The following is an 18,295-nucleotide window of genomic DNA, read 5'->3' on the forward strand; positions in this document are numbered from 1 at the left end:
CCTGGATGTTTACCAGCAACACCCGCGCAGAGCAGCGAGGAGTAAACTTTAACTTCTGATCCAGAAAAAGAATCCAACATTTGCTCCTCGACTCCTTAACCGTCTTCATTCAACCGGCAAACGTCCAAACAAATCATCTAGTACAACACAAAGGCACTCCGTTCACAGAAAATGGCTCCTGCAGACAGACATTTAAAAGACAGTTTTCATTGACTCCCCGAATAAATAATTGATGGTAATGAGTTAAGTCACAAAGAAAGAAAGAAAGAAAAAACAATCAGGACTTTTCAATGTGTTTTATCCAAACAAGTTTTAAATAAAAGCAAATATAAAATTCATTACAATTAATAAAAATCTACATATCTCACACCTATTAAAATGGAGGTAAAAAAGACAGAAAAGAGATGCAATTGTGGTTACTGCGGAAACAAGATTTTGTACCGCACTGTGAAGTATGTAAAGGATAGGAAACAGGTGTTTTATCACAGAGTGACTCAGTTTGACGTGATATCTACAGTAGTACTCAGACAGGAATGTTCACTGGCTACAGACAGACTGGCAAAGACAACCGAGGCACAACAAACACAGCCACTAGTTACTCGATTAACAGAGCTCAGTGCATTTCAGGTTGACTTGGATCCAGGTGTACACTTTATGAAGCAACAACTCAGAGGATTAACCCGCTTCTGTCCTGGCGTTTTCATGGAGATAGTGGTCGTTCATGTGTGGTGGAGAGCAGTGGAGAGAACGCAGGTAGGTGGTACGGCCTTCAGCCTGAGTCACTGTTTTTAGTGTAGAGAGTTTGAGTTGAGGTTATGCTGGTCACTGGGACACAGAGGACGGTGTGTGGACGGACTGTGAGGAGGCAGAGCTTCCCTCTTTGCCTCTGGCTGCCAGTTTCTGTCTCAGTTCACGGATTTCCTTCAGCAGTTCTCTCTCGCTGCTGTCCAGCTGCGCCCGGCCGCGGTCCAGGGAGACTGAAAGGATTCGGGGAAGAAAAGAAAGACAGGATTATTGATAGGATGCAATTTATCTCCTTTGGGCATCGGTGGATCAGGCTTGTTCTAGTGCATCCCACAGTTTGCATGCTTCAGTTTGGCTTTTACTGAATTTGGAGGCCAGGTCAACACCTTGTGCTGTTTTTTCTTTCTTTTTTTTTTTTTTTTAGTTGTTCCTAAACCAGTGTTGTGTGTGTCTGTGTGAGGCTGCATTGCTATGTGGTGGGGGTGCATGGTACATGCCTAAGTAACAAGACGGTCAATGTTATAGGCTTCTACTGTCTGTGGTTTTAATGTTGTGGCTGATACATGTCATATGAGAGAACATATATGCAGACATAACATGGGGGAGTCACTACACTTTATCATTATGACACGTCAACGTATTCCACGCATATCGACGTATTTAAATAATCATTGTCACCGATTAAGTCGACGCCTTGTTGCAGCCTTGCTTCACCAGTTTATTATTTACAGTGACTTACAGACGGTAGAGGTGCTTTCTGAAGGTGAACTGCTGTTCAGACACATCAGCTTGGTTCCTGTCTGCTTCGGAGTTGCGGCACAGTTGAATCTGAGGTCTCCAGGTCCTTTGGTTCCAACAGAAACAACAGGGGCCGGACTGTGTCTGTGAGGAAGTGCTGTAGTCGAACATGGTGGTCTCATCGTTGGTTGTCTCCGTCCATCTGACACAAACCAAACAACGTAGCATTAGACACATGTCTGGAGGACAGACTGTGTGTGTGTGTGTGTGTGCGTGTGTGTGTGTGTGTGTGTGTGTGTGTGTGTAGTCCTACCTGTTTCTGCTGAGGGCCAACAGGGCTGTTGCTGCTCCTGTAACTGAGCTCTGGTGCTCATCACGTCGTCCCACTGAAAAACAACAAATGCTCATTGTCCAAATGGATAACAGTAAGACAAGAGTCCACAGATTTTCAGACAGATATGGTCAGATAATCTTACTATCTTACACAAGAATCAGTTACGTTGCTGTGCTTCTTCATTTGATGAACAATTGCAGAGAGCTGCATTGACGGACACACTGTTTCTGTTCTCACCTTCTTTCCTACCACATCTCTCATGGTGTCAGCCAGTCTCTCCTCCTCTGCCTGTGTTTGCCCGTGAATCTCTGCCAGTCTCTCCCTCTTCCTCTCCTGCTCGGCGTCGACCTGCTGCAGGCGCTGCACCAGCTCCTTCTGCCAGTCCGACTCCAAGCCCACCTGGCACGCCTCTGCCAGAGACTCCTCCATGGCCTTTTGACGAGGAACAGACCACAGGTACAGTGTAAGGATCTGGATAACTGCAATGCCTTTGGCAGTTTCTTGTGGAGTCACATGGATAGACGCGTGCTGACGAATGTCTCACTTCTACAGGAATGTGTCACTAACCTGCATGTTTGTCTCTGCGGCGTTTAGCAGCCCGGTGTATCTCGCCTCCTCTCTTTCGGCCTCCCTCATTCTCATCTCCAGCTCCTCCTCGACGTTGCGTCCCACGCGCTCCTGCTCTTTCAACAAGTGCTAGAAATAAAACAGTATTTAATTTATTATCACATAATGTAATAATCAGTAGAAGTGGCACTACTGGTAATATAAATGACATGTGTCACATCTTTAAAGTAAAAAAGTGACATTACCAACACCTTTAACTTTTAAAGCTTCTACATTTACAAAAAAAAGGTTATGGGCTTTGTGAAGAAATTAAGAAACCAATGACAAAGACGGATGGAGGAAAGTTCAGGTCAGGAAGTTGACGTCACCTGCTCAAGCCGCTTCCTCTGAGCCTCCATCTCCATCTGTCTGACTTCTAGATCCTGGACAGCTGCGGCCGTCTCCTGCTCACGGAGATCCATCTGCAGCAGGAGTTAAAGGTTAGATATTCGGCTTCAGAAAGAAAGATAGTTGATAGTTTTCACAAATATCGACAAGCCCATAAATCTCTATGACTGGCCTGACAACAGAGTGACTCACTTTGGGATTAAAGCCTAAGATCACGTATGTGATGAACCTCTATTGTATGAAGGCTAGACAGTAGAAAACTTGGTTTATACTACATACTAGTGATGTAGCAGCTATTTGCAGAGATTTCCTATAGACACAGAAACATTTAGGAATATATTGACAATGAACCGTGTCTTATGCTGGGCTCAGACTAAATACTACTAAATTTTGAAATCAGATATCAAAATGTATCCGATGGTGATCTGTAGACTTGACATTCCATACCCAACCTCAGTACCGAGTAAGGTCTGGCCTGGATTTATCCACCAATTGTTCTCAGGGTTGAATTCAGAGATAAATCACATCTGGAGTCTGAGCCCAAAATCAGTGTTGCATGAGCAGATTTTTTCTTGTCTTGGGCTTAAAAAATCCTTTGACAGATTTAAGTGGCTAGTTTACCTCTTTCATAGAAAAACTGACAACTGACTTTAAATATTACCGAATTAAAGTGTTAGTGTAGCTTTTAGCGCTGTTCACCTTTCTGCTGATCTCCTGGTCTAGTCGCTGTATCTGTGTGGCTCTCAGGTCCTGCTGGTGCTTCAGAAAGCGTCTTCTAGTTGCATCTAGCAGCTGTAACTCTTTCACCTTCAGCTCCCTCTTCATAGCTGCCAACCTGAACAGGAAGCACCGGTGTCAACAATCAATTCCTTAAAAAAAAAATCCCATTGCTCTTTCTGGTCATATTCTGAAAATATGGTGAAAGTGTTTCGTCGTTTACTTTGCCCTCTGCTGGGTTAGTTTTTCTTCTTCTTGCGCCAGGATGTTCCTGCGCTGTTCTTCTGCTTTCTGCAGCAACTCCTGTGTTCAAATCAGTGGACACAGTCAATTATAGTTCACTTTCATTTGCAATCCAGGGGATTTTAGGTTCTTGTTTTTAATATTCTGTTAAACTCCATACAGGTTTGGCTTTAAAATAATTTACCTGTTGTGCATAGTAGGTCTCTTCTTCTGCTTGGCGACGTACAAAATCTGCACGCAGAGCTGACACCTCCTGTCTGAAAACAACATACACATACATGCGCGTGATGCCTTTTTTTTTTAATAATCAAAATAACCGTTCCTGCTTCTCTTATTAAGATTCCTCTATAATGTCACCTCTCGCGGAGATACTCCATCTCCTGCAATCGTATCCTCTCTTTCTCCCGGCTTTGGTATTCCACTATGAATTCTGGGTAATGGTTGAAGATGGGGTACTGGCCTCTGGTCAGTGGTGTAAAGTCAGAGAGCATAGTTCTTGGATGGATGTCAGCAGGTGTGCCACCCATGAGCCGGTAGGCCTCTTTTATCATGGCTCCAACGTCCAGGTTGTTGCGATGGTGAAAGAAATACTGAAGAAGGGAAATGTGAGTGAATTTCATGGACGAGGACAGAGAAGTTAAATGTGGGATGGCGAAAACATAAGGAGGTACAGGGCAGCTACCTCAAAGTCTTGTTTCTGGGAGCAGATCAGCAGAGGTTCACGACAGCAGATGATGTAGGCGACGCAGGCCATGAGCAGGAATGAGGGATGATTGGAGAAAATGTTGTCAAACAGTCGCAGCCACTCGTCACGAGTCAGAACCTCTGAGAACAAGGTCTCCAGCAGAGGCCACACATAGACCTGGACACCGAGAAAAATGTGTGCACAAATAAGAACAGAATCGTGTGCTCCTACAGATGCAAAACGGAGAGCAAGCCATTCAAGGTAGTACGTGTGCTGCTGTTACCTGTGAAGTGATGCCACAGTCCAACAGGTGCTGCAGCAGCTCCTTGTCATGATGAGCCAGAACGTTCTCCGCCATGCTCAGGATGTTTAGAGGAGGGTTGGGGAAATACTCAAACCAGTGCTGACACCAATTCACTAAACGGTCAAACATCCAAGTCAGCATTCAGCGGTCTGGTAATACCTCGACTTTGCGGTGAGACAACCAGTGAAAAAGGCCACTGTGTTAAGAAGCACTGTAAAACGTACCTATGACGGTGGCCACCACCTCGAAGCAGAGCAGTGGATTGTTCTGGAAGAGCTTGACGAACGGAAAGGCTACAAGAGGTAGGTACTCCACCTCTCCAAAGATGGCTGCCCAGTGAGCTAAGGCAGACAAAACCCTGTGGAGCACACAAAATTAGCAAATGACTAATCGGTTTAAAAGCATGCTACTTAAAAACAAACAAAAACCATGCAATCAGACAAATGTGTGCACTTGTGAGTTCCAGTTTTGTATCTGAGAGAGTACCTCTGCAGCCCTCTCTGCAGTTTGTGGCTTTTGATGGGGTATTTATCGTGTAGCGTGAGGTAGGCTGAATGCAGGCCTTTGTCAGTCAGGCTGCTGTATGCTGCGTGGTTCTCTGGCAGACACAGCAAAGATCGCCACACGAACATTCTGCAACACAGACGCAGAAATGAGATGCGTGTAAATCTTGTTGCCGTAGTTGCCGTTGTTGTTCATCAGACAGACGAACGCATGAATCTTCCTCACGTGATTTTTACCTGTACTTAGCAGGATATTCTCCAAATGCCTTAAGCAGAGCCACCAGTCTCTTTTTATTCAGACCAGCTGGAAGTTCATTCTGTTTGAAGAAAGACATACAGGCTAAACACCATGTTACACACTGGCTTCATCCAGTCCTATTCAAGGAAATGCTTTGTGTGTTTATGAGTGTAAACCTTCTACAGAACTCAAAAATATATATAATTAATTATAATATGACAGAAAGGAATAAAAGCACGCTGGCAGGGAAAAACAGTTGGATGACTTAAGAATGACAATGTTTGTGATGCTTCTACCTCTTTATCCTCAGTCACAGACCCAGTCGGAGGTCTAAGCATCTTCGCTTGTGTTCGTCGCCCCGAGCTCTTAGCTGGCCTCTGAACGGCCGCTGACCTCACCTTGACGTTAAGGTTTGACAAGTCCTGGCGTGCTTCACCACCAGAGACTACCGCTACCTGAGATGGAGGAGGCTGTGGAGTGGACGACACACACATGATATGAATCCACAAATATGCCTTTTTCTTCCTTTTATTAATAAATCATATGTCTGTTGCCTTGACGGACTCTCACCCTGTTCAGTTCCTGTGTGAGACTTTGGACACTGTAGACATTAATGCTGCCATTATCCATGATGGCTACAACATGTCGGCCACTAGGGCTGACTGTCACTGCATTAATGGCATCATCGTGGGACCCGACGTGGAAGAGAAGTTTGCATGTGTGAATGTTGATGAAGCGCATCACACCATCCTGGCTCAATACACCCAGTGTCTATGGGGATTAAAAATAAAGCTTGTAAATATACAAAACCTGTACTGTAGAGAATATTTGCACATTAATCCTATATCGCTATCCATCACACAATGTCATCAGGAAGCTACCTGAAATACACAGCTATCGTGATAAAGAACCAACTTCAGGCACAAGAACAACAAGCCCTGATCTCGTTAAGTCAGTCTGGCAGAACATAGAGATGGACAGAGGATGATTTACAAACTGGTGGCCAAGTAACCTTGAAAAAGTGTAACTCGAAAAACAAACAGATATGGTGCTGTTTAAAATTAAAATTTGGGAAAGGTTTTCTCTCTACTTCACATTGTATTTATTTTATTTTTTTTTGCCCTGTACTGTTAATCGCTTCAGAAACGAGAACAAATACATGTGTTCTGGACAAATGGTTTGAAAGCAACTGAAAATATAAGAATTTAGTTTTAAAAAGAATGAAAACAAGAGAAATGTTGCCGGTCCTGCTGTGTGTGTACCTGGCTGGCTCCTCCATCAAAGCTGTCCGGCAGGAATTCCAGCTGCCTGACGGTTCGAACTTGTGTTGGCATCTGAATCACCCTGACCAGCTGTTTGCTGTCCAAACACCACAGGTGCAGCAAGTTGGAGCGCCCTCCTGCTGCAAGGCTCTTACCATCACTGTCAACACAGCACGTCTGTGTTAAATGTTGGTTAAAATCTTCTGATCCCTATGTTTATTTAATTTTTTTTCACATTTATGGAGATTGTTAAGTTGTTTATATGTTATGGAGAGAGACAGTTAAGTGCACTGAGAAAGCAGCTGAGTGATGTGAGAGACTAACCGTGTCACAGCGAAAGCCTTATAGGAGATTCTGGGTCCACAGTCAGGAACAGGGAGCTGGTACTTGCAGGAAAGTGTGTCGCTCTCCCACGCAAAGATGGAGTCATCACTGAAACAGCTGAGGATGGTGTTACTGAGAGGCAGGAAAAACACCTGCAACAAAGACAGCAGCAAAAGGAAACACATGACAAAGCCTCAAAGCCGTCAAACTGCGATACGAATTTGTTCTGATGAAACAGGCAGTTACTTTGACAGTATGTCTGCATGTTTACCCTCTGTATGCCAACTGACTGCCTGATGTTTAGCTTCCTCTTTCTTTGGAAGGTGTCCAGGTCCCAGAGCTGAGCTGTGTCTAATGATGTTGTAATGGCATAGCGACCTGAGCTGTGGACGGAGATGGATGAAACTGCTCCCTCATGACCTCGCATCCAGCTGACCAGCTGCTTTGTGTCTATGCACCAAAACATGGTGGAGAACAAGTTTATTTGTAGTTAACGTGGTGGTAAGGAAATGATGAAAAGAAGCAGAAACTGACCAGCTGCTGAAAGAATGTTCATGCTCAATGTGGATGGTCTGTTGTTACAATGAAGGATATTCTAACATGAGATTAAATACGTAAAGCCAGAACAAACAACAAATTAAGAATAAAATGATACGTTTGGACGATGTGTGCGTCCTACCTTTGTCAAAACATCTGATAGTGTAGTCAGCCAAAGCCACAAGGAACTCCGTGGTCCTGCGGAGGCTGAATGCCAGAGCAGTGCAAGCCTGTCCTGTTTTCTGCACCAGGCGAAATCTAACCCCGAAAAGAGGCAAAGAAAAACAAACCGATCAGATAGATGTCAAAGGATTCCTGATGTTTGTCGAAGGGCAACTTTAAACACAGAGACGTTCATGTGGAAGAAAATAATTAGTAGGGACTAGATAGAAGTGTGTGTGTGTCTTTTCACAGCTCAACGGACCACATTCAACAACAACCACAATCAGTAACCTGTTTCTGCTGATGTCAAAGACGTAAATGTTTCCATGGTGATCTCCAGCCAGAAAGGAATCTCCTGTGGTGTCAAAGGCCACATGGAGGAAACGCACGGTCTTGGTCTGCTGAGCAGTGCGCACCACCGTTACTAACACACTGAGGAAGACAAACAACACGCAAACAGAGGATGAGAGAGGAAAAGCAACACAGCGCTGTTGCTCTCTAGTGGTTACGGGGGGAAACTGTGTGGAAAGTACATGAAAAACTCAATACTATAAATGCTGGTGTACAGTGTGCACACTTGTACAATTAACAGCCACTCAAACCTTTACCTATGCAGCAATGAGAAACAGATGGGTGATGAGACAACAGTAAATATAAATCTGTGGCATGAATTGAAAGGGAAAGAAAATCCTGGCACAGCCCAAACGCTCCGGACACTCTCTCTTCTCCTTACTGCTGTCTGAGGACAAAGACTGAGAGTTTCTATCCCAGTGCCATCTGTTTAATCAACTCTGAGTCTTAACTGGACTTAAGTACCACTGCATTACTGCCCTTTATTTACAAAGCTGCTTTTTAAAAACACTGTAAATAATCAGCATGTATATATGAGCTACCCCTCCCCCTTTAGGTTTACAATACAAGTATAAAGTTAACATTTTATTTTATTATATTTAATTAAATTTTTGTTATAATTGTATACTTATTTTTTATGTGTAATTATTACTATTTCCCTGTATTACTTTTTTTACCACCAGCTGCAGGTACAAAAAATGCATTTCATTGTGCACTGTTAACGGATAAGTGACTTTCAACTAACCACTATTTTAGATTGAGTATGATATAAAATATGAAAATACTACTACCCACAAACTAAATAGTGAAGCAGTGATGATTTTATTGCCCATAAAATGACCCGATGTGCTGTTGTGTCTCAGTAACGTTATGTTTAAACAGCGACCGTCACAAACAGGTTCACACGGGTTGGGAAACTAATGGTAAACAAGGACATTTAGAGTAAAAATCAAACCTACCATCTCCCCGGTGTTGGTTTTCGATGCCATATTTTACCCTCTTCTTTGTTTCCGATGTCAGTCACCTCCATTTTAAAGACGTCTATACAAATTTAGGGGTTTATTTAGTGAATATCTCGTACTTCACTTGACTCTCTGACGTTACATGGTTGCTAAGCTAACGGGTTAGCCGGGCTAAACAGCGCGAAATTTAAACAGCGAAATTCATGAAATTTAGTTTAAGTAACAACGACAAAAGTCGTGAAGAACATCGATAAAAGTTTAGAAACATGTAAAGTTATTCGGAGCTCAGAAGGGACGTCAATGTTTAACAGACCTAACATTAGTTATTCGGTACAATCTACAGTTTTATGATATTTGGGGTTTGATTTGAGGGCGCCTAAAGATGACGCAATAAGGGACCTACTCGTGCATTATGGGAGTTGATGTTCAAATTCTTAATGCCGATGATATTTCCTATATTTTCTATTTTTTTCCAGTGATGTGTAAATGCTTCTAAAAATTAATGTCACTCCCAGGAATAATGTTTTCAAATGCATACACCCAATAAGCCTCCAAGAGGTTTATTTCTATGTGCCAAAAATTATAAGAACAACCACAGCACATTCTGCACTCATGCAAGTTTTTCAAACTTATCTTTAACTTGTTTATATGGAGTGTCTACATATTATTTTGGAGATATGTTTTCACTGTAGAGTCAGACTGTACAGCGTAACTTATACCTTCAAGCTGTGCCTCCTGCAGAGAAGTCAGTCAGGATAATGGCGGTGAAAGTTTTCAATCAGGGCTGAATGCCAAAACCTGAGCTATACTGGTAAATTCAGAACCGCAACCAATCTGCCAGGTACAAGAGGGCAGTCTCTGGCCATGAAATGACAGATCAGAATACTTTAAAAATAAATAAATAAAGTGAAAGTAAAGTAAAAAGTAAAGTAAAATAAATAGTTTAGAGCTACCTAAGTCTGAAAATTGCTTACATTAAATTAAATTTAAATTACAATAAAAACAAAATAAGACAAATAAATGTAATGAAATGAAATAATACACATTGCATTATTAAAAGTTTCAGGTTCAGACGGAGTGGGTCATGGGGGAGATTGAGCCACAGCCGACTTTGGATCCCCACCACTGCGTCTGGCACGCCTCCTAGTGTTGCTGGCTGCCTCTGTATGGTCAAGTGGGCGCTTTTGCAAATTCGACAGGAAGTACTATAATAATACAAAGCAGGAACAAAAGTTGGTGACATTAGATAATAGAGGTACATCCGGTTTCAGAATGGGCCCTTCAGATTAAAAGCACGCTATAAACTGGTCTCCAAAATTACACATCATGACCAACAGACTGGACTGGAAGACAACAAGCGATGCTGTGTACAAGAAGGGCCTAAGTAGACTCTACTTCCCGAAGAGGCTCAGGTCTTCCAATGTGTGCAAGTTCCTGGAGTCTGGCAGTGAGTTGGAGACGTTTGTCTCAGTGAGGGACTGGAGGACACTGGATTGCTCTCCATCATGGACAGTCTATTTCATCCGCGACACCAAAGTATACAGGGACAACGGAGCTCAGAAGCAGATTCAGAAAAACATTATTTTATGTTAATGTACATTATTTCATACTTTTAATCCCTCTTGCATATATATATTTACATCAGTCTCTATTTCTTGTATAAATTGTTCATACACTAATTTTGTATTTCTTTTTTTTTGTTTATACTATTTTTTTTTCACTAAGTTTTTACTTATATTTTATTTTAATCTTATTTTAATTTATCATTATTTTTATTTTACGTTCTTGAGGGTGTTTTTATGTGCAACTAAGCTGCTGTGACCAAGCAATTTCCCTTGTAGATCATTAAAGTCCGAATCTTCATATCGGTGGTAGTAGCAGAAGTGAATTAGTTTTTTTACTTTGAAAGGTTAAACCGGATGTTTTCCTTTTGGCGTAAACAACTTTACCAAACGTAAAACTAGCTCACTGTGGTTAGCCACGTCATGTAAACTTAGCAGTGGAACAGTGGAGATATAAAGACAGAAAGAAGTCGGAGTTTATAGGGGAGAGTTGGACAATTCCAAAAGAGGGACTTCTATTTCAGGTTCATAGCTTGGCAGTAATCCTATGGAAAGATGTCGGATATTTCGGACTGGTTCAACAGTGTCCCTTTCATCACCCGGTCCTGGTTTGCTGCATCGCTTGGATTGTCCCTCACTGCAAAACTGGGATTGATTAATTTCAGGAACCTCATACTGTTTCCGGAGCTGATCATAAACAAATTTCACGTAAGTTTTATACAGCCCTGTGTATTTGCGTGTGTGTTAAAGTGTGTGTGTCAGCTTATAAACGAGGTGTTTCGGATGAAATCGGTTTGTTAGCAGGTGGCTAATGCTGTTCAGCTCGCAGGCCGGAGCTGTGCGACAGCCAATGACAATGCGAGACGTAGGTTAGAACTTCCGGGTGCTGTCAAAAATGCTACTTCATCATCATGTAATGACACATGATACCTCTTTTATATAAATGTAATAAATGTATATTAAATATAGCTTAAAGAAAAAATAAATGAGTGTTTTCATTATCCCATAACGTGGTGAAATAATGCACGATAGTTTTTGATTTTTATAAACAAATTAGTTTTAGGTTGCTGTTCTCCTGCGCACCACAAGGCGGAGACAGTACATCGGAGTATTTCTTTTAATTTCATTTTCATTTATATAATCTTTTGTGTTTTATAATACTTGTCATAAAAAAATAAACACACCAGACAAGTGCAGGGTCTTTAGGGTATTTTTTTTGTGTTCATATAAATTGTAGTACTTTAAAATGATTAGTTAATGAAAGATTAGAGTTTTTGTAGCTTTTTCAGTTTCCTCCTTTTCCACTTCAGTGCCATAAAGTTTGAGTTCAACACCAAACAGATTGAAGGGGGATAGTTCAATTTGTAGATATAGTATTTGCCAAGAAAGATTAAAATCATATAGTATATATATATCTTTCCAACCCACCTAACACAAAATATAAAACGAAATTCATTCATGTGTATATTGATATATTAAACCATATGTGTAGCCATATCTATATATACCCTAAATCCATCCAACACTTATTTGACCGGATCAATTCAGTGTAAAATTTCGAAAGAAATATCTTGTTATTGTTATGTACCATATTTATTTTTACTTCACAGGCTCTTTTCTCCTACAAATCACATATGAAAGATAAAAATAATGTAGCTGCAGGCGCTATAATACAGTCACAGGTATTGCTAATTTATAGTATGTATAGTCTAAGATGTGTGGAAATGTGTGGAAACATTGCCCTCAGGCATTGTTTGGCATGTTGGCAGCTACGTGAAGTCTTTTTTTTTTTTTTTAGCAGGTATTGTTATGTAGGAAGCTTAGATGTTCATGTACAGTCTGGCAGGTAAGGTAAATTTCAAATATAATAAAACACAATAAATAATGTAACATAAGTGCAAGTTCAAGTAGGGGATACAGAAAATAGTATTATAATATAATTGCTTATGTATTCGCTTCTTTGTTAACTAAATATCCATACATGCTAATTATTAATATACATAAAAACACGTTCTTCCAGAAAAAACGTTTAGGATTGGGAGAAATTCACAGAACCGTGTTGTGTTTGTGTGTGTTTGCATCGCTTGAGTGGCGTTCACGCTTCGGTGAGGTTATTCAAGGTTAGGAGGCAGAATATGAATATGTAATCAGACACAGCTCGGTGGAGAAAATAGCCCCCGTAATTGTACAAATACAGTATTTTATTCATGCACAAGTCTCTCTTTGCTTATTTCTGTTAGAAAAATAGTGTTTATGCAGTTTATGAGTATAACATTCTAGTGTATTCTTTAAATGTGTCTATAGGCTGTATCTTTCTTAGAATAATGAATGTTTTTATGGAGTTATTTTCGACACAAGTATGAATAGACGTCTTCTCCTTACACTGGTCATTTCAACAATCATTACACTTCCTGTAAAGTTATTTGACTGTGTACTGTTTAACCTGCTCTGGCCGGTACAACAGGTCCCACGTATCTCAGAGATGCTGCTCAGTAGCACATTACACTATTATTCTTTTTCCTTGGAGTCGTTAAACGCTGGTGCTCGACAAACGTTAAGAAATTGAATCTCACCCTTGTGACTTACTGCAGATAATTATTATAAAGGAAATCTATCGATTTAAGCCGCGATTAATTTCATGATGTGCTTTATATACAGAGAGCCATTTATTTAAGCAGCTATTTAAAAATGTGAAATGAGTTGAAACCTAATGGTAATACAGTGAAGATATTAGACCGTGACATATGAACTCGACCCGACACGAGTAGTGAATAAGCACTGAATTCAGAATCAGAGGAGGGTTGGCGACGTCTTAAAATAAATAAGTCATTCATCAGAACTGTCGAAGATGAACTCTGCGTCAAAACAGAACTGACAATAACTCTAATTGTGACAGTAGTAACAGTCAAATCACGATCCTAAGGGGCATCATACTGTTGCTCTTGATTGAAACAAATAAAGTATTTCTCCTTTCATCCTTTCTCTTTATTAACACTTTATTGATCTGACTTCTGTTGCCATTACTCTTTTTTTACTCTGAGACTGTCTCTAGTTCTAAGTGCTGCATAGTCAGCATTTGAAATCCACATCAGGCTGAATAAGAGTTGAATGTTATTTTGATGCCTCACTTCATTTTGTATTAAGTTGACGTCTCTTCTGTTTGTTTCAGATCTGGAGACCGTTGACGGCCACCTTTTATTTCCCCACTGGATTCCAGTACCTGGTCAACCTGTATTTCCTCTATCACTACTCCACTCGGCTGGAGACAGGTGAGATCTCAGGCCTTACTTGTTCATGTTACGTGCCCTTTACGTCTGCGTGCAAACGTCTCTCCCTCCTTTCGTCCTCCAGGCGCGTTTGATGGCAAACCTGCAGACTACATCTTCATGCTCCTCTTCAACTGGATCTGCATTGTCGTATCCTTTGACTGTGATCAGTCCCCTTTTTAAAGCCTCACGTTTAGACGAGAGATTTTAATCGACCCGCAGCAAATCATTGCCTCGACATCAAAGTTAGGCTGCTTTTCGCTCGCTGTCTGCTTTCATCTGTCTTCTGTGTGCCCGACTCCCTCTCTGCAGCAGTGTGCCATGTCAGACTGGATCTGTGCCAGTGGCCCAGAGTCAGTCTACCCCTGCAGAGCAGAGAAACCTAATCTAGGTCACATGCAGCACCCGCAATACCGTCCAACCCACATCCCAACTCTGTGTCGCTTTGTCAGAGTTCAGCTCTGATTGTCTGGCTCTTCGCGCGGTTCTGTTTCGTCTGTGTACGTCATTTAAACCAACTGTTTCGGCCTGATTCTGGAAATGTAAAAAAAAAAAAAAATAGGGAGGTGGGGTCGGCGTGATCCGCCAAGGTCAGATACTTAGCTCAAGTGGATAAAAGCAGGGGCGACTGCCAGCTCGTTTCAGGGCTGGTGCGGGGTTTTGAACTGGCAACCCTCCAGTCGCCAGCTGCTCTGATCTTAAGGCTCCAGCTGTGATTGTGCCGAGGTTGTCGTCCTTGACTCCGTGTCTGTAGATAATTGGGATTCTGATGAACATGCAGGTGAGAATTGTTCTCCTCTGGATTTACCGTTTGCGACAATGTGAATCGTTTATACACACATGTACTTGAAATCTTACGAGCGTTTCATAATCGAAGATGCACACTTACTCCGATCAGCCGCAACATTATGACCACACTAAAAAGGTTTAGGAGCAACTCAGGAAACACGAAGAACAGCGAAAGGTGTTGATCTGGCCTCCGAATTCACTAGATCCCAAAATGATCAAGTATCTGTGGGATGCACTGGAAAAAGCCTGATCCAAAGAGGGTCCTCTCCCCAACCCATAGGACCCAAAGACCCCCACTAGCAATATTCTGTTGCCGGACACCACAGGACATTCAATGATGAGTCACAAGGGAGACCTACACTATATTAGAAAGGTGGTCATAATGTTATGCCTGATCGGTACAAACCATGTTTTCTGGTCACATATATTGTGATTAACACGTATTTGTTTTTTCTTAGCTGCTAAGTGTAAGGCTACCACCTACTGCTCCTCTAAAGCTCACAAATGTCCAAAAATGATCCAAACTACTTCCTTCTAGTCGAACCCAAGTTTTTGTAGAGATCAAAGATCTAAAGACGCTCCTCGCGTGTTAATGTGTAATATTGTTGATGTTTTCAGCTGCTGATGATCCCGCTGGTCATGTCCGTGTTGTACGTCTGGGCTCAGTTTAACAAAGAGAAGATCGTGTCCTTCTGGTTCGGGACGCAGTTCAAGGTAAAACGCTGCAAGCGCCTCGTCGTTCGACGCCACCTCGTACTTCACAGACTTATCAGAACCCATAACGTCATTTACTGCGACTTTCTCACCCGAATATGAAGCTTTCTTATTATTCAACGGAAATTGTCCTAATTTTCACATTGACTCTATTCCCGTCCTAGGCCTATTATCTACCTTGGGTCATCCTGATCTTCAACTTTTTCATCGGAGGCTCGTGAGTACAAATTAAAATCTCCTCCTGCCCCTAAAAGGCAGCTTGTCGTGTTCGTAACAGCAGCACTTCGGCAGCGGTGTTAATCCTCTTCTCTTTGTTGCGCTGCAGCTTTGTGGATGAACTGACAGGAAACCTGGTGGGCCACCTCTACTTCTTCCTCATGTTTAAATACCCCATGGACCTGGGGGGACGCAACTTCCTCTCCACACCAGAGATCCTGTAAGTTTGTTTTTTTTTTGCCTTGAAAATGTGACATCACTAGAGGAAACATGATATAACACTGGTATTTGTGGATAATGAGCATGTGAAAACGTATCTTTATTGATTTTGATACACTTTACTGCTGCAGCTTTACTCCGTCTTGCACGGCCATTCTTGTGGCTTCTTCTAGCAAATGTTTGCAACTTAAAGGCGGATACATTAACTAAGTCATGATGCAGACGGCTTGACTTTTTGCTCCTTTGTGACATTTTGAAAGCAACAACAGTTACGCAGGGTCCCATTGATGACGCACTGGGGTGCAAGGTGCAAGCAACCAGAACTGTAACTCACCGGGGTTTAACCTTTTATTCATAAAGTTACAAGTTTAGTCTATTTTTTTTTTTTTTGCATTGCTTGGTGTGGTTGCATTCACTTTTGGTTTCAAGTATCTCAAATATTTGGTTAACCATATTCACCACAAACCAAGAGACTCTCATCAGATAACGGTTGTACCACAATGCATTTATAAATGTACCAGTGAGGCTTTGGGTGCAGCCCAATCTTCCATGTCGCCAGATTTCAAATCTGTAGTTTAACCATACATATCCAAACTTTTCCTCCCATTTCTTCATCAGTTCATGTCCAGTTTTAACATCTCTCCCCAGGTATCGATTCTTCCCTAGCAGAAGAGGAGGGGTGTCAGGCTTCGGAGCCCCTCCGCCGAGGAGGCCGGCCGCCGAGGGGCCGGCGGGAGGAATGGGAGGAGGAGGAGGAGGAGGAGGAGGACGCCACAACTGGGGACAAGGCTTCCGCCTCGGGGGTGAATGAGAGAGAACCACATCGCCCCCACCCCCCTCATGTCCCACTTACAAAATGGCGCGACAGTTAAAATTCTTGCTTTCCCACGTTTTTTGTCCTGTTTGAACCTCGACTTCTCTAATTTAATTTCGCATTTAAGTTTTAAAAGACACAGCAGGAGAAAATATGTGGAAAATGTGTATTTTAACCGATAGTGCCCTATACAGCAGGACTCGGACTCTGGCCTTAGGCTCAAAAAGTAAAGCCAGCTCATCTAATACTACTACTGTGGATGTGTCCATGTGAAGCAGATAGATTGTTATTATTTCTTTTTTTTTTTGTGATGATTTTTGAGCCCCCCCCACCCCTTCCTTCCTTCCCATTTTCCTTCGTTTGGTCCCTCCTCTGCCTTTTCTTCCTCGCCACCCCGCCATTGGACTGTCAAGACGAGAGATGTTGCAGCTGCACACCAGCACCCTGTTGATTTTGAGTCTTGTGTTCCTCCCTCTCTGTGATGCCATATCAGATTACATTGTAATTACCAACGCACTGGGACGGTGCTCTCAGCCATCCCTCGGCAGAACGCGGGCAGAGCTGTTTAGAGATCTCCATTTTCCATGTCTGAATTCACATGGGTGTGAAATGGGGTTTTTTTGAGCCCCTGTGGCACAGATCTGATGTTTTATCTGTCATGCAACTTGATTTGGGCCATAATGAGGTAAAGATGGCTCTTTTTTTTTTTTTTTGTAAATATAACAATTGTTTATTGAAAGAATGAACGAGTCTGAGCGTAATTTATCGCACCGTCTTTGTTTCCTCAATTCAACGCCAACGTTTAGATGAAACAAAGAAAAAAAAACTCACCGAATGCCGCTGGAAATAAAAAGGTTGAAATTGTGCGATTCAGGTGTAAACTGGCGGCGCCGTCGGTGGAGTAGAGTTTCTAACATCTCTGGAACACTTTCAAGGTACATTTTCAGTAATTATTATAATGGCTTCGAACAACGTTTTTGACCTCCACGGTTCATTAGTGGAAGAGGCCTGAAGAGACTTATTTAAATGCTGGATGCGAATCATTTCTGGACACAAGACAAAAAAACTGAACAAAAAAAAAAAAAAAAGGCGAAAAATTCTTGTGTTTTCAGGAGATGTTGCGTTTCAATATCATTCTTCATGTGGGAAAGTCCTACGCTCAGATTGTGTGCAACATTAATCATTTATGGAGGCTTGTTATCATTCTAATAAAAACATATTTGGATAGCCACATGTCACAGCTATCTTGATGTGAAGAGGCTCTCAGATGATGTCACTGTTACTCTTCTGTCCATCATGGCTTGAAGTCCACCCATAACATTTTATTGGGTCAGCAGATCTTTCTTGGGGGGATTTATCAGTTCTCATGCATTATCTGGTGAAATTCAGGGCTGCTCACAAAATGTTGTTTTGTTTTACACCAAAATGGCTTCAATTCACTGTAAGACTATCCAACTGTATTATTCTTATTCGCCGATCAGGCGTAACGTTATTACCACTTGCTTGAAAACTAAATAATATTGATCATCTTGTGACAATTCAGTGTTCTGCAGGGAAACATTTGCACCTGGCATTTTTGTGGATGTTGCTTAGACGTGTAACACCCGCCTAGACCAGAGCATTAAGGACCCAAATGCCTCCACTAACCAGAAACTAC

General features: G+C 41.9%; 2 protein-coding genes across 3 annotated transcripts; one reads left to right on the plus strand and one right to left on the minus strand.

The window, feature by feature from the left end:
- Window positions 1-87: 87 nt before the first annotated feature.
- Window positions 88-9,428, minus strand: tbc1d31 (TBC1 domain family, member 31). Of its 2 annotated transcripts, XM_047598165.1 has the most exons (23): window positions 9,056-9,428; window positions 8,037-8,177; window positions 7,726-7,841; window positions 7,318-7,496; window positions 7,047-7,198; window positions 6,723-6,882; window positions 6,031-6,231; window positions 5,757-5,930; window positions 5,460-5,539; window positions 5,206-5,352; window positions 4,944-5,077; window positions 4,699-4,832; window positions 4,413-4,592; window positions 4,088-4,320; window positions 3,915-3,987; window positions 3,711-3,790; window positions 3,470-3,605; window positions 2,752-2,844; window positions 2,384-2,512; window positions 2,054-2,248; window positions 1,796-1,868; window positions 1,484-1,684; window positions 88-977 (listed from the first exon to the last, which is right to left on the minus strand). In XM_047598165.1, exons 1-23 carry the CDS (start codon window positions 9,124-9,126, stop codon window positions 823-825), a joined length of 3,237 nt encoding a protein of 1,078 aa, XP_047454121.1. In that variant the 5' UTR covers window positions 9,127-9,428; the 3' UTR covers window positions 88-822. The 2 variants fall into 2 exon arrangements, with proteins under 2 accessions (XP_047454121.1, XP_047454123.1); XM_047598167.1 differs by lacking the exons at window positions 8,037-8,177; window positions 9,056-9,428 and adding an exon at window positions 7,581-7,618 and having other exon boundaries at window positions 7,726-7,827.
- A 1,565-nt stretch (window positions 9,429-10,993) lies between these two features.
- derl1 (derlin 1) lies at window positions 10,994-17,869 on the plus strand. Its single transcript, XM_047598067.1, has 8 exons — window positions 10,994-11,328; window positions 13,790-13,889; window positions 13,972-14,036; window positions 14,641-14,667; window positions 15,294-15,389; window positions 15,554-15,606; window positions 15,715-15,825; window positions 16,473-17,869. The coding sequence occupies exons 1-8, from the start codon at window positions 11,176-11,178 to the stop codon at window positions 16,633-16,635; spliced, it is 768 nt and encodes a 255-aa protein (XP_047454023.1). The 5' UTR covers window positions 10,994-11,175; the 3' UTR covers window positions 16,636-17,869.
- The last annotated feature ends 426 nt before the right edge of the window (window positions 17,870-18,295 follow it).

This window comes from Mugil cephalus, chromosome 11 (assembly GCF_022458985.1).
Source record: "Mugil cephalus isolate CIBA_MC_2020 chromosome 11, CIBA_Mcephalus_1.1, whole genome shotgun sequence".
In the NCBI taxonomy this organism is placed as follows: Eukaryota; Metazoa; Chordata; class Actinopteri; order Mugiliformes; family Mugilidae; genus Mugil; species Mugil cephalus.

Bases quoted from the DNA above. Each gene is read 5' to 3' on its own strand.
- derl1 (XM_047598067.1), top strand. From the start codon at position 11,176: ATGTCGGATATTTCGGACTGGTTCAACAGTGTCCCTTTCATCACCCGG. The intron at 14,037-14,640 runs GTATCCTTTGAC...CCGTGTCTGTAG, and splicing joins TCAACTGGATCTGCATTGTC to ATAATTGGGATTCTGATGAA. The intron at 14,668-15,293 runs GTGAGAATTGTT...TGATGTTTTCAG, and splicing joins GGATTCTGATGAACATGCAG to CTGCTGATGATCCCGCTGGT.
- tbc1d31 (XM_047598165.1), bottom strand. From the start codon at position 9,126: ATGGAGGTGACTGACATCGGAAACAAAGAAGAGGGTAAAATATGGCAT. The intron at 7,199-7,317 runs GTAAACATGCAG...TCTTTGTTGCAG, and splicing joins AGTCAGTTGGCATACAGAGG to GTGTTTTTCCTGCCTCTCAG. The intron at 4,321-4,412 runs GTAGCTGCCCTG...TCCCTTCTTCAG, and splicing joins CCCAGAAACAAGACTTTGAG to TATTTCTTTCACCATCGCAA.